General features: G+C 37.0%; 2 protein-coding genes across 3 annotated transcripts in view; one reads left to right on the top strand and one right to left on the bottom strand.

Moving 5' to 3' along the window:
- LOC136847481 (uncharacterized) overlaps nt 1-2,049 on the top strand; it is a 4,854-nt gene extending 2,805 nt beyond the window's left edge. For both annotated transcript variants that reach the window (XM_067119227.1, XM_067119231.1), the window contains exon 2: nt 1,171-2,049. In XM_067119227.1, coding sequence (XP_066975328.1) covers nt 1,219-2,019 — 801 coding nt within the window. In that variant the 5' untranslated portion in view covers nt 1,171-1,218 and the 3' untranslated portion in view covers nt 2,020-2,049. The remainder of the gene's footprint in view (nt 1-1,170) is intronic.
- A 2,103-nt stretch (nt 2,050-4,152) lies between these two features.
- The window catches only part of LOC136847497 (cerebellin-3-like), a 306,286-nt gene continuing 295,438 nt past the window's right edge, over nt 4,153-15,000 (bottom strand). Inside the window, exons 3-5 of the mRNA XM_067119239.1 lie at nt 5,826-6,306; nt 5,081-5,184; nt 4,153-4,495 (exon numbers count right to left, since the gene is read on the bottom strand). Of these exons, the coding sequence (XP_066975340.1) occupies nt 4,297-4,495; nt 5,081-5,184; nt 5,826-6,306 (784 nt within the window). The 3' untranslated portion in view covers nt 4,153-4,296. The remainder of the gene's footprint in view (nt 4,496-5,080; nt 5,185-5,825; nt 6,307-15,000) is intronic.

Below are 15,000 nucleotides of genomic sequence, written 5' to 3'. Positions count from 1 at the left end.
TGTTTGTGTGTGTGTGTGTTCAGTTTAGGGAAGTTGTGAAGTCTAAGTGTAATCCAAAATAAAAGAGCAATAAATAAAAATGACAACCAAAGCGGGAGTCTGAAATTGAAGCTGGCCATTAACAGTATTTGAAGCTGCAATTGTATAGTCTATGAAGACTCTTGATTGTGCAGTAATAGACCTTTCAGTAAATAAGGCGACATTATGGGTACTATGATTTTCAGATCCGTTTCTAAAGCCCGTAAGGCTACATATATTTCTACTGTCCCAAGCAAAGATTCTTGGGATGATGGAAGAGGCTAAAGAGAACAACGTCTTCAAGTATGCAATCATAGAATATAGATTTTAGGCTAAAGGCCAAGCGCTGGGACCTATGAGGTCATTCAGCGCTGAAATAGAAACTGACAGTAAAAAGGTTTGAAAGGTGTAACAGGAGGAAAACCTCGCAGCTGCATTATGAATCAACTGTTAGGAGAGGGTGGAAAGTAAGATGGAAGAAAGAATATGAACGGAGGTACAGTAAAAAGAATGAGAGGGGTTGCAGCAAAGTACTGCCCCCCTACGGGGTCTATGCAATCTTGGCCATAAGGAGAGCAGGCCCCTAAACAATTGGAAAGAGTCTGTGTTATTTGTATCTTTGAATTCTTCTGTTCTTGCAGTCGTCCTTTGGTTATATAATTTTTATATAATTCATATAATTTCTTTATATAATTTATATAATTTTTTTTAGTTTACTTCTGTCCATACATTCAAATGATCAAATACATACATCAAATTATGACTATGGATTTGTTAAAAATCAAATTTCTGATACATGCCATAATGTGTTTCTCAAGCTTCATTATTATTATTATTATTATTATTATTATTATTATTATTATTATTATTATTATTATTATTATTATTATTATTGTAGTTTCTCAATCTCTCGAATGAGTTTTTTTGTAACAGCAGGTAAATTATAGGGAAGACATTGAGAAACAACAATATAAACTCAACGGCACCCAGATGGTCATTCTGTTCACTGAAGTTTGTTTAAGAGAGGGTCTTCTTCCGAGGTATTATTATTATTATTATTATTATTATTATTATTATTATTATTATTATTATTATTATTATTATTATTATTATTATTATAAGGAGTTTCAGCATATTTTCCTTTTATTTCAGGCACTGAGTATCCACTCCTTCCGCCCTGAATTAGGAACAACAACAAAAATGGTCGACTGGGTACCAGTAGCATCCCAGTTCAAGTCTCTCGTGCAGGCGACCTTCGGCGACCGGAAGGGCGCCAAGGAGACCCAGGAGAGATTCATTAGGCAATGCCCCGTGGTTTCTCAGGTCACCTCCGCCGTCCAAGCCTCCAAGGGAGACAAAGCTGCCGCCCGGAGGACCCAGTTAGAGTTCCTGCGAGTTGTGGGCGGCCTTGTGGATAGCGTGCCGTTGGTAGGTCATCTGAAGGGCGGCATCCACTACGCCTGCGGGGACAAGAACAGGGGTGACGTTGCCATGAAGGCGTCGTCTCACACGTCTGCAGCTATAGCCGGCGGCATCGGCGGCTTTTTCGTCGGTGGCCCCGTGGGTGCCACGCTGGGCGGAATGGCCGCTGGCTCCGCCATGGACAGCATCATCACTCTGTCTGAGTTCGGGGTTTCTCGCAGGTTCAAACCGGAGGGCATCCTGAAGCCTCTGAGCGACCCCAAGAACCCCGGGAAATGGGTGGATGCGGTGGCGGGCGTGATCGTGGACGGGATCCTTGGAAAGGGGGCGGGGGCTCTGGTTGCTAAGTCTAACATTCAGCCCTCGGCGCTCCATATGGCAGTGAGCGAAGAGAAAAAGAAAATCATAAAGAGCTTGGTCCAGCTGGCTGCAGAGACACTGGCGGTGTCAGCCTGCACGACGATCGCCTCCAGAGCAGGAATGGAGTTCGGCGAAAGGATTATCTGTGGGCTTGAGGAGGAGGTGGATTCAAAGCCTTTCAACGGGACGGGAAAATTACCGCAAATAATGTATCACTAATGTGCGACAGATTAAAAGTGTGGGTTCAAATGTATCCTATGATTTACCTGGATGACCTTTTTCTGTCTCTGTGTACCACTTTCTGCAGCAACAGAATTTCTTCTTGGATAATGTTCTAAAAAGGGATTTCACTTTATAGCTTTGAACAAAGATGCTCTAAGATGATCTAAGGCTTATGACAATTCATCCAAAACCTCAGGTTCTGGGACCCCAGAGTTATCTATATTCTAGCAAAGGAAGTCGATGTGGCTATCCAATAAAGTCATTAACTTTGCTTGAAATGTACTGGAAAGAACAATAACCACAATATATAACTCAGGAAGTTTTTGAAGATCCTATAAAAAAAAGATGACTAGGTGAATAATCTTTTGTAGCTGATGAATGTGTTAACTGCATTACAACTGTGAAATTATATGGTAAACAGACAACACAAATAAAGGAGTAACCGAAACATATTTTTTTTATTTAAGAAAGTATTTAGTCAAATTTAGATTCAAAACTTGAAAACATGTTACGATACCTGAGGCAGAATTCCCTTAGGATCGGCCATTACATAATGATGATCAACAATATTTAAGCATAATCAAGGTTATACTAAATGACACAATACCTCTAACTACATTTTTCAAAATTTGTAAAGCATTCCAGACCGTTAAAGCGACAGAAAACTGCATCATAAAAAAGATGAAAACGCGTGTCAACCCATAAATTATTTAAAGAAATTAAATTGCATATCCATGAAATATCCACAGAACGAACAGCATTAAATTCTCGGTAAGTGAGTTTTCTATACTATTTTTCGTTCTCTCAGTCAAAGGAGCACAAAGGTGAAAGAGAAAGACATCCAAAATTTGTATTATCAGGGATGTTTATCACACACATACATCGAAATGTTAAAATAAGGACGGATACCAAAACAATATTAGAAAATACGAAAATTATTATTCAGTAAAAGATGATTAAGTGCATAAACACAAAAATTATATATACCTAACATATATATAGATATAAATATGACTGTGAAATATTTTCTGTTAAAACAGATTTCCATCAAATATAAGGAGCCCATACATTTTGGTGTTTTTATGGGCTTTATATTTGATATAAATATATATATATAATATATATATATATATATATATATATATATATATATATATATATATATATATATATACACACACACACACATATATATATATATATATATATATATATATATATATATATATAATAAAGAAATAAAGAATGGTCACCTATATTACTAATTGGAAAAGCTCGAGCTCGAGCAAAATGGCATGAAGCTGCGACCCTTAACTGCGACAGTGCGGGAGAGGGATGTTGGTGCTTAATTTTAACGTCTGTTGTTACGCCAACAGTCTATCCAAACATTAGACATACATATCAACTCTTAACCAGTCCCATACGGGTGCCTATGAGCTACATAGTGTTAAAAAATTCCCCACCCAATACGAGGCACTCTCATTTAATATTTTGCTAACACAATTTGTGTAATTTATAAAAAAAAAAAGAATGGAAAACTGTAGGCTGTTTTAGTCTTTATTCCTAATCAGTATGGCTTGATATATACTTGACATATTTTACAACACACTTCATAAATCCAGTAAGTTGATTATATAGGTTCACGAGGAGAGATTCAGCGAGTGCAATTTTGCCCCTGATGAGAAAATCAATCAGTGGAATTCTTCTTCTTCGAAGCCTATAGAATCTTGAATCTTGAGGAATTCTGCATTGTAATAGTCTGCAGTATTATGAATCCAATAACATTTTGCATCGTCGAAATCTAAAGCAATCTGAACCCAGTTTAATTATGTAAGTCGAAATCTACAGAATTCTGGGCAAATGTAATTCTCCATCGGTGAAGTCATTATTTTCAATACAGTGGAAGTCTGCATCGTCGAAATCTACAGCAATTAGAACCCAGTTAAATTAAGTAAGTTGAAATCTATAGAATTCTGGGCATAATATGAATCTCCATCAGTAAGTCATTATTTTGAATAAGGTGAAAGTTTGCAATGTCGAAATCTACAGCAATTTGAACTCGGTTTAATTATGTAAGTCTAAATCTACAGAATTCTGCTCTCAGTATAATTCTCTATCAGGGAAGTCTTTATTTTGAATACAGTGAAAGTCTACATCATCGCAATCTCAGCAATTTGAACCCACTTTCCATCTGCAGGTCGAAATCTACAGTGAAAGTCTACATCTTCGAAATCCACAGCAATTTGACCCCACTTTCCTTCTGCAGGTCGATATCTACAGAATTCGAAATCCAGTGAAGGAGGTGTAAGCTCTGGAGGAGGCTGCTGCCTCGCGTAACTGGCCCTCCTGAAGCTGAAGGTAAACGCGATCTCCCGGCGAGAGACTGACCAAAGCACTCTGGCTTCCCATTTGGTACCCACTGGCATCCCCGAAGGCGCTCACCACGTCCTGCTCGTTTTTCTTGAGGGAGACCCTGGGCAAAGGACATTTCGAAAGGCGTTAGTGCCACCGGAACACGAGATTGCAACTACAATAACCACAAAGGCACGAGCAAAATTTATAAATATTTTACATTTTGCTTGAAATCACTACAACATGCAATTAGAAAGACAACAGAATAAGAATGAAATAACTTACATCTGGTTGTAATCACTACAACAAGCGATTGTCACCACAACACAACAAAGATTAATCTGATCAAATTCTTAATTAAAATCATAGCTTCGTGGATAAATTACAACCTCAGTTCCCAAAGAGACCAAAAAGAATGACGCTAAATTACAGTAGTACTGTAACAAACGCTCATCAAAGACATTTTGAAAGCAATAAGCAGTGCGAATGCAGCAATAACCTAACAAAATTAATAATTACGCTGACTTTAAAAGCAAATGCTACTGAGGTGTTACAACCTTACCATACACAAAGATCGACAAAATCACAAGTTATAAAATTCCAGTGCTTTATAGTTTATATGAATCTAAAATTAACTTTTATTCCTTCTGGCGTCAACTGAGAACATATAGAACATAGCACAGCTTCTCATTCACCCGATTTTTACCTGAAGTGAGAGTAACGATCAGATACTGCTGAAAATGTGAAGAAGAAGAGTCCAGCGGTAGTGGCAACGAATTCACTTCTTGCTGTGTTCCAGCCCGTTCCAGTCTTCATCGTTTGGAAAAAGAAGCAATTTTTACACACACACATATATATATATATATATATATATATATATATATATATATATATATATATTTATATATATATATTTTATATATATATATATTTATATATATATATATATATATATATATATATATATATATATATATATATATATATATATATATATATATATATATATATATATATATATATACATGAATCCAGAGCACAAATGAAGTGCTGCAATGGCATACATGTAGATGAGAAAACATCACAGTTACCTTTCATTACCGATCCAGGACAAGTAAAACTGAATATTATCAAATAAATACAGAGCCTTCAAATAGAGGAATTAGCAAGACCTTTATTAATGATATACCACGTCAAGACGCATACCAGTACTTAAAAACACCGGAATAGTTATGAAATGCAATAACATTACATGAAGTTAGAAGAAAATAACATGAATGAAATAAAATGCATGACTAAGCTTTGCATTCATGAAGAATGCGTAGCGCTTCTTTGAAAAAAAGAAATTACATATTAGTTTTAACGAATAACAACAGCTGCATTCATAAACAAACAAGGAATAATAAAAAAAAAAGGCTATGGAAACACACGGTCACCAAACAAGGCCTAACCTGCGTCACTGTCTCAGTGAAGACGACCTTGGACCCGGCCCTGACGTAGGGAGATGCCCGGCGCACAGTGAAGGCCTCCGTCACTCCATTACCGAGGTAACCCCCGCCATTCGTCGTGGCTGTGTAGAAGCGATTTGGGTAATAAAGGGTGGGCACTACGGATGGGTTGTAAGCCGGGTTGCTGGCAGGATTACTGCTGTCGTAGGGTATGGAGTTCGTCGGGTAGATTCGATTTTGGTAAATGGTGTTCGGGTTGTACTGACTCGGATTGTAAGTGGTGCTAGGGTAGACGAGACCCCGGGTACTGGTGGTGGGGATGTAGGAGACAACTTGAGGGGCGCTCTTCTCTGTCGTCTCTTCTCTCTCCCTGAGTTGGGAAGTCTGGGCTTCAACTGTGAGATTCGATCTGGTTGCCCCTGCTACTACTGACGCAGCCACGCAAGATAGGCTCAGCAAAATTATAGAAGGAACCATCGTTGACCTGTCGATGAATAAAACCCTTTTGAAGATGTTAAGCTTTCTGTCGACATCTGAAGTCCTGGGATCGTTAGGGCTTCTGTTATTATGTGAGGAAAGAGATCTCATCACACGTTAATCAGTATTATGAGACACTTTGTAATATTTTCTGGCAAGAATTATCACTCACAACATACGAAACCTATTGAATTTGGACTAAAAAAAGCCCACCTTCAAATGTGATCTGCATGCTGTCATTCGGAAGAAGGAACTAGAGAACTGGAATATGAGGCAACCTCAATTTTTTGACTGGCGAATCCTACCAGCCCTTGTCTTTAGGAGTTCTGATTCTGGATATAAAGTCTCGATACCTTCTCCAGCGATTAAGGGTCCCATTGCTAAACCACTGCTTTATTTTGGATAGTAGGGGCCATTAAAATTTGAGTCGTGTTCAGGACCTCGTTTTGGTTAAAATGGGCAAGAGCTTTTGATGCTGCTAGGAGGGCGTAACATTACAATGACCTTGTAGAGCTTTTAAATTCTAGGCGCACCTTTAATGATATTACAACACGAGTCACCATTTCTCTGTATATGGAGTTGATAACCTTGCCTAAAGTCTAAAGATAAAATAAAATAAACAAAGATTCCTGGTTGGTCACAGCTTCGAGAGGATTATTTGCTTATTCGATCTGCACCAGCGTCAAGAGCAATAACATTTGAAGTCCTTCCTTGGTATTATAAAGTTCGAGGTACATAACCAGTCATTACACTAGAATAACGATCAATGCAGCCTGAATTCCAAAATCAATAGGCTTTTGGGCCCTTGAGATGACTATCACTAATACAAAATTTAAAGTTTCTTGTTGCGCCTGTTCTTACGTTATGATGGAGAAATGTCGTGCTTTATTTTCCGACCTGACTGGGACGATGGTATGCTAAGAATATAAAAAGCTAAGAGCGTATGGGTCATCGATTTTTCAAGTGCTGTAGCTGAAAAGTCTACAGACGGTGGCAGTTACATTACAAAAGCCAAATAGGAAATGCTAAATCGTTAATGAAAGAGATTTCGAAACAATTTGTTGTCTTGGTGAAAATGCTCAGTTGAGGGTGAAACCTCTCAACAAAACAATCATATTTAATGAAGACGGTTAACATCAAACGTGAAGGCAGCCTACATCAGTGGTATCGACGCTATTTCAAGACATATTTCTGACATTTTATAAGACATAAATCTAACAGACAAAGACACACAAATAAACAAATCTGCGTAACAAATACAGCGTAACAAACTCACCACTGCTGTTCCTCTAGTTTTCCTAGCGCAATGCCTCCTTTGATCTGACGAAGACAGACCGCAGTATCGTTGTACTGCCGTTGATAACGTAACCAATTGCTTATATATATAGGCTATATCTCGTGGACTATCACCCTATATAAACCCCGGGTATCAAAGCGTGGGTGCGATATCCCTGCTCTGTATTCGGTCATCAACACGTCGCCGGTTCCAAGGGTTTGGTTGAGGGAAGGAAGGAAGTTGGTCAGGATAGCATCACACCATTGTTTAATCAGCAGTATAAACACAACACCGCAGGATATGGGCGGCTATGGACTCTCATGCTCCGTCGACAAGCTAAGCAGGAAATATCATCAATTGTTTTGTTTTTTTGTGTTTTGTCTGGCAAAATGCTAGTTTTTTGGATGCCTGTCCCCTTTATATCATTTGCGAGGCGTAGCTTCAGTAAACCGATCACTGTAAATTGTTCTTCTTTAAGGCCACAAATATTGATACATATGAAACTTAGTAAACATTGTTCATTGCTCATCTCTAAGGGAACTAAGAATGGTATAGAACGGCCGAAATATATATTTCGTTTTTCATGACCTACGTGAAAAGAAATTTCAGAATGGGCCTACGGGCGATATGTGTTTTCCTTAAGACTATTTATATACAAACGAAAAGCACCTAAGCTCGACACTTATACAACACTTGAGCATAGGTATGACACTTTATCTGCACCTCTGCGTGTGTATGTGCATTGCTTTAGCTTTTACACAGTATTGCCAATTATTTAAGAACGCTGTTTTAATTTAAGATCTTCATAAGAATAGGCAACATCTAGTGAAAACAATAATAATCTTACAACTTTTGTAATTAAAAAAAGGGAAATAAATAAACCCAGAGAAACATTTCCGTGTATCTACAAGGATATCCTGTGCGGCAACAGGATACGAGAGAGTCAAGGAAGAGGGGCATGGCTTGTCCACGTCACTATCCAAGGTCAGGGTCAAAGATAAAAACAAAAGTAAGCATCACTATCCAAGGTCAGGGTGAAAGATAAACCAAAATAAACAGAGTCGATCTGATGAAATGGAAGAAGGGCAGTGTTCAGAGAAACCGTGATGCAATTGGATGCGAAGGAATGAAATTAACAAAAATAATTACGATATAACACTGACAAAAACAACAGCAGCAACAAAATCAACACCCTGCAAGGGGATAGTGCCGTCAGTGCACCTCATACGGTGCAATGTAGGCATTACTTAAGGTTATTGCAGCGTCCCTTCGGTCTCTAGCTGCAACTTCTTTCATTCCTTTTACTGTACCTCCGTTCATATTCTCTTTCTTCCATCTTACTGTCCACCCTCTCCTAACAATTAATTCACAATGCAACCGCTAGGTTTTCCTCCTGTTACACCTTTCAAACCTTTTCACTGTCAATTTCCGTTTCAGCACTGAATGGCCTTAGTTGCCCCAGTGCTTGGCATGTATGCCTAAAATTCATGAATTAATTAATCAACAAAATCAACAACAATAATTACAATATAAGACTGAAAAACAACAACAGCAGCAACAAAACCAAAAACAACAATCACAATACGACACTGACAAAAACAACAACAGCAACAACAACAACAATAATATAAATAATATTAACGAAGAAACATTGCAAACGAATATTGGGATCAAATACCTATCGTAAAAAGCACTCTAACTAAAACAATTGAGACCTGGAGGATTCAAAATTAGATCTGATTTTCATTGTCATTCTTCTTCACTTTTGTTAAATTAAAAAGTTTTATGTTTAACCGATTTTTATGGACTTGATTTCTGCTGTATGTCATGCTTTTTATTTTATCACTACCTCTTATTTTTCCGCTTCCTCTTCTTTCTCTTTTACGTCTTGTTTATCATATGAGTACAATTTTAAATTCCTCGTGAAGAACTAGAATGGGAGAGCAGAACTGCACAAGCATAATAACAATATTAATTAATAATGATAACTGCTCTTTCATCTATTCAGGGCGAGACTGCTTGCTTACTGTGCAATTATAACAGTAACGATAAAAATAATAATCATCATCATCTCATTGTCACAGCACTACTCCAAGCGAGACTGATATGCTTACAGTACAATAATCATCATCATCATCATCACTATCCTTGTTCTATCATCTATTCCATGCTAAATTGATTGCGTACACTGCAGTCTAAAGAATAATGATGAATTGTTAATAAAGCCTTGAAATATATACGGATCAACCATTATATATAACACATTAGCAAACTCCCTTCAGAAAAAATGTAAGCAAAATCACTGTTGCGCCATTTGCCCCAGTATTATTTAAAACGTCATCGTAAACCTATCTACATTCTTTTGCATCCTCTTCAGATGCTGAAAACGAAAACAAACCAACGACCTCACCGAATCTTGCAGAAAGATGCGGTAGCAACATTCCTCTTCACAGTGATGGGGGACTGCATACATTTAATGTCAGCAGAGTCCACATGACTGCCACTTCAAGAGATTGATGGCCGTTGACTCTGAATTTGCTTCTAGAATTCTGATGCAAACGGATTTATATTCGTTACAGAATACCTCCTAACGTTTATCATTGTTTGTGTTTTTTGGAACTGTGGTGTACGCAGTTTGCCCTGAAGAAAATGCCTATTCGTTGATGCAGTTTCAGTACAATGGGGTCTTACAAAGACGAACGCAGTGACCGCTCCCCCCCAAACCTCAACCCCTTTGAACCGTCCTTTGATAGATGTCGCTTGGATGCAATTTGAAAACCATATTTATCATCCCAACCTTATGGAAAATATTAAAAAATATTCTTTTCCTAACAATGCAATTGGGAGTTGCTTGGCATAATCATACCAGCGAGAAATACGTCAGATTTGACTTTTACGAAAACTTTTAAAAGGCCATTATCTATCACAAGAAATTTCTAAGTCTTATACGAACTTGTTCACAGCGACAAAGTCCACTGTTCTCGAGTCATGAATGAAGATCTTCCCCTAAAAAATGAAAAAACCGAAGCGAAAGAGAACGAAGCAAAGGACAAGCAAGAATTCGTGACAAGAAAATCCCACACTCATCTCGACCAGATTGGGTACGTGCGTGATAATCCAAGATGTTCCTTGGCAAGCACATTTTTGTTAATCTTTAGTTCCCCATCTTATTGCTCTCTCTCTCTCTCTCTCTCTCTCTCTCTCTCTCTTCGACCATTTATGATTCCTTTTGCTGGTTAATTAATTAATTATTGCCCTAATACTTTCACTATCCTCTTATTAAAAAAGTGGGGACATTAAATACAGTTCCAAATCCTGCATTTGAAATATGAAAGTGGTAATTTGAACCTTTTATTCCTCTCTCTCTCTCTCTATATATATATATATATATATATATATATATATATATATATATATATATATATATATATATATATATATATACATATATATATATATGTGTGTGTGTGTGTGTGTGTGTGTGTGTGTGTGTGTATCAACAAATACATCCAAGCACTTCATAATTATAAATATATGTGTGTGTGTGTGTATCAACAACCACATCCAAGACTTCACTTATAAACCAGGATAGAGATTAGAAAATCATAACCTGCTTTTATTCATTAAAAAAATTCCACTACCATAGATTTTTTTAAAGGAACCATGTTTAATTGCCATTTTCCTGTAAATGCTGCCATGTTACCTAATACATTTAATCCATATTAGCACACATATGTTTGTAAACCGTGAAGAACCGTTTCATATTTTACACTTTATCTATCTACATATGATAAGCATATTTATAAACGTATATATCCATACACATATATAATACATATATATATGTATATATATAATATATATATGTACATATATATGTGCATATATATATGTATATGTATATATATATGCATATATAAAGCCATAAGCCTTTATCTTGCCCTATAAGAGTATATTTCTAAACTTGAAAAATCTTTTTCAGTCAAGATCCCTCTCAGTTACATATTGGATTTCAAAGAATTTGCTCCAAACTTATGAACTTTATCGACAAACAAACATCAGCTTTACTGTCACGTGATTTCCTTGTTTTATGACGGAACGGAAAGCACCTTATTCCAACTTTATCCACATTAGAAATCGGTACTTATTCAAAAGGAGAAAGGGATTTTTGACGGATTTTTTTAGATATGGTATTTTAACGGATTGTTTTGAGATAAGGTTTTTTAACGGATTGTTTTAAGATAAGGGTTTTTAAGGGATTGTTTTAAGATAAGGGTTTTTAAGGGATTGTTTTAAGATAAGGGTTTTTAAGGGATTGTTTTAAGATAAGGGTTTTTAACGGATTGTTTTGAGATAGGGTTTTTTAAAGGATTGTTTTGGGATAAGGTTTTTTAACGAATTGTTTTGGGATAAGGTTTTTTTACGGATTGTTTTGAGATAAGGTTTTTTAACGGATTGTTTTGAGATAAGGTTTTTTCAACGGATTGTTTTGAGATAAGGTTTTTTTACGGATTGTTTTCAGATAAGGTTTTTTTTAACGGATTGTTTTGAGATGAGGTTTTTTAACGGATTGTTTTGAGATAGAGTCCTGTTCTTTACCAGTCCCTGATAGTTCATTTCACAAAAAAAAAATAATTTACCTCCATACTTATGATATTTATTTTATTTTAGGGTTAGCTCTCATATTTACATTCTTGTGTAACGTATCCTTGGTACAACGGCAAACAGGTAACGCGAGCTACAAAGTTGAGTATATCTTAGTTTAACCAGACCACTGAGCTGATTAACAGCTCTCTTAGGGCTGGCCCGAAGGATTAGATTTATTTTACGTGTCTAAGAACCAACTGGTTACCTAGCAACGGGACCTACAGCTTATTGTGGAATCCGAACCACATTATAGCGAGAAATGAATTTCTATCACCAGAGATAAATTCCTCTTATTCTTCATTGGCCGGTCGGAGATTCGAACTCGCGGCCAACAGAGTGGTAGTTGAGAACGGAACCCGCTCGCCCAACGAAGAACTACAAGTAATGTAATATTGTGATAGGCGATTAGTAAAATAAAAACACAAAGACATCATCCAGAGAGAGAGAGAGAGAGAGAGAGAGAGAGAGAGAGAGAGAGAGAGAGAGAGAGAGAGAGAGAGCGTATGCCTGTAGCTGAAATACTTCCACTGTCGTGTATGTTAACGTACTGTACTTTGCGAAGGGGAAAAAACCTCTACAATGGATCCATCACATATTCACAGAATCGGTTTCTTCGGCGATTATTCCAACCAATGGAAGTGAAACGCAAAAAGTACCTGAATCACTTCCGACGGGAAGTTCGTAATTTACTAAATGCCTAAACGACCGGAACCTATCAAGATGCAAGTTGTGTACTTTTTTTTGTGTACTCTGCCATCCTAAAGGGTATTTTAAACACCTTGGAGGATTATGAAAACCTTTGCCATAATTTGAAGCTTAACTACACAAAATCAATTAGTTTTTTATATAAAACACCGAATTAAAATAAAATCAAATAAATATTTCATTTCCTTGTATTTATGATAAATTCTGTAGCTTTCTATGGTCACTATGTAGCCGAGAAGACACGCATTTAAAGCGCTAACCTGTCCATGATGAGCAGTGGTACATAAAAAGGAAAAATGCATATATAGATATGACAAGAATAGACAAAGCTGAAATTGTGAGAGGCAAAGTTGAATAATGAATGGAGAGGAAAAAGCTTTCAGTCAGCGAGCTTTCAATTTGAAGGAAGGAACTGTGGCAACGACGGTCTGAGATATAAAATTCGCATTATTATGACTCTTCGAATATATGAATATATATATATATATATATATATATATATATATATATATATATATATATATATATATATATATATATATATATATATATATATATATATATATATATATATATATATATATATATATATATATTCCCCTGAAACACAAGACTAAAATCGATGAACGAGAAGTTTGTTTAAAAAAATATACTATCTATGAAACAGTTTTAAAAACGCATCTGTTTTTTGTTAGCAACATTGAAACCATGAGAGCAAAAAGTTTTCCGACATTAGAACTTCAGGAAATTATGAATGGATTTTTCCCTTTGGAACATTTTGTAAAATCAGCTGGTAAAACATCCACACGAAAAAAGAAATAAAAAATAAAAAAAAAAGAAATTCAACTCGGAAAGGACACCACACCACACGATCGGAATCATAAGTTAGACAAAGTTACTTTGATGACTCTTCATGCTCTAAACTTGGTGGAGTAGAAAGAGTCTTAACAAACAGGGTTAAGTGCCGATCCTCACATAAATCACAGTAGAACTACGTCTTGTTTTTTCTCAAAAGAACTCCAAGATCCACTTAAGACTTCTAAAGTTTATTTTTTTTTCAAACTATGCTTTACGGTCTACTGACTGGGCTTCTTCCACGGTCCAGAATCGTAATGAATTACTTCCAGATAAACAGAATAGACAGAATATACACTTTAGGTCGAAGGCCAAGCACTGGGACCTATGACGTCATTCAACTCGAAGGAAAATGAGAGCAAGGGGTCTAAAAGGTGTAACAGGAGGAAAACCTTGCAGTTGCAATAGAAGGAAAACCTCGCAATTGCACTATGAAACAACTGTTAGAAGGAAAACTTAGCAGTTGCGCTATGAAACAACTGTTAGAAGAGGATGGAAAGTAAGATGGAAGACAGAATGTGAATGGAGGTACAGTAAAAGAAGTCACAGCTAGGGACCGAAGGGACGCTGCAAAGAACCTGAAGTAATGCCTTACAGTGCACAGCGCGAGGTGCACTGACGGCACTACTCCCTTCGGGAACAAATTACTTCGAGGGTTTGTTATAACAACTAAAGCGTGACATGGCCAGTGATGTGACGCCAAGCAAAGCTGCGAGTGTAGTTAAATAAGCACTGGTGGAAAATGCAGCGGAGAAAGGGCGCGGTCGGGACAGTCAGTCAGTCATCAGATAAGGCGATGTAGAACAGGTACCCAAGCACCGAGGATGGGTCTGATAGCGTCACCAAAAACCCTGCATTCCCCGGGAGATCGTCTGCATTTACCAGGCGATAATTCATAAAGCTTCAAGGATTGTTGGCCGATACGGCCATCAGGGGGTTTCGTTTATGGCGGTAATAACTTTGACGGGAATTCGCCGATAAGAGAAAAGAAATCTTTAAGGTGATACGCTTGGATAACAATATATATAAAAATAGGAGGAGGAAGGAGTGAAAATCGTACAAGTTTCATTAACTTTTATAACAGGATCACAATTGTATATTATTGCTGGATTTGAAGCCTCTCCTCTGAGAATATTTGTGGCGGTCGGGCAGGGGTTTACTGCTTACAGTGTGCCTTAAGCGGCAAACTGTTGAGGGCACTACTAGTTTTTCGCAGCA

This window comes from Macrobrachium rosenbergii, chromosome 2, assembly GCF_040412425.1.
Source record: "Macrobrachium rosenbergii isolate ZJJX-2024 chromosome 2, ASM4041242v1, whole genome shotgun sequence".
NCBI classification, from domain to species: domain Eukaryota; kingdom Metazoa; phylum Arthropoda; class Malacostraca; order Decapoda; family Palaemonidae; genus Macrobrachium; species Macrobrachium rosenbergii.
Note: the sequence above shows the minus strand (reverse complement) of the source record. Positions and strands in the feature narration are given on the sequence as shown.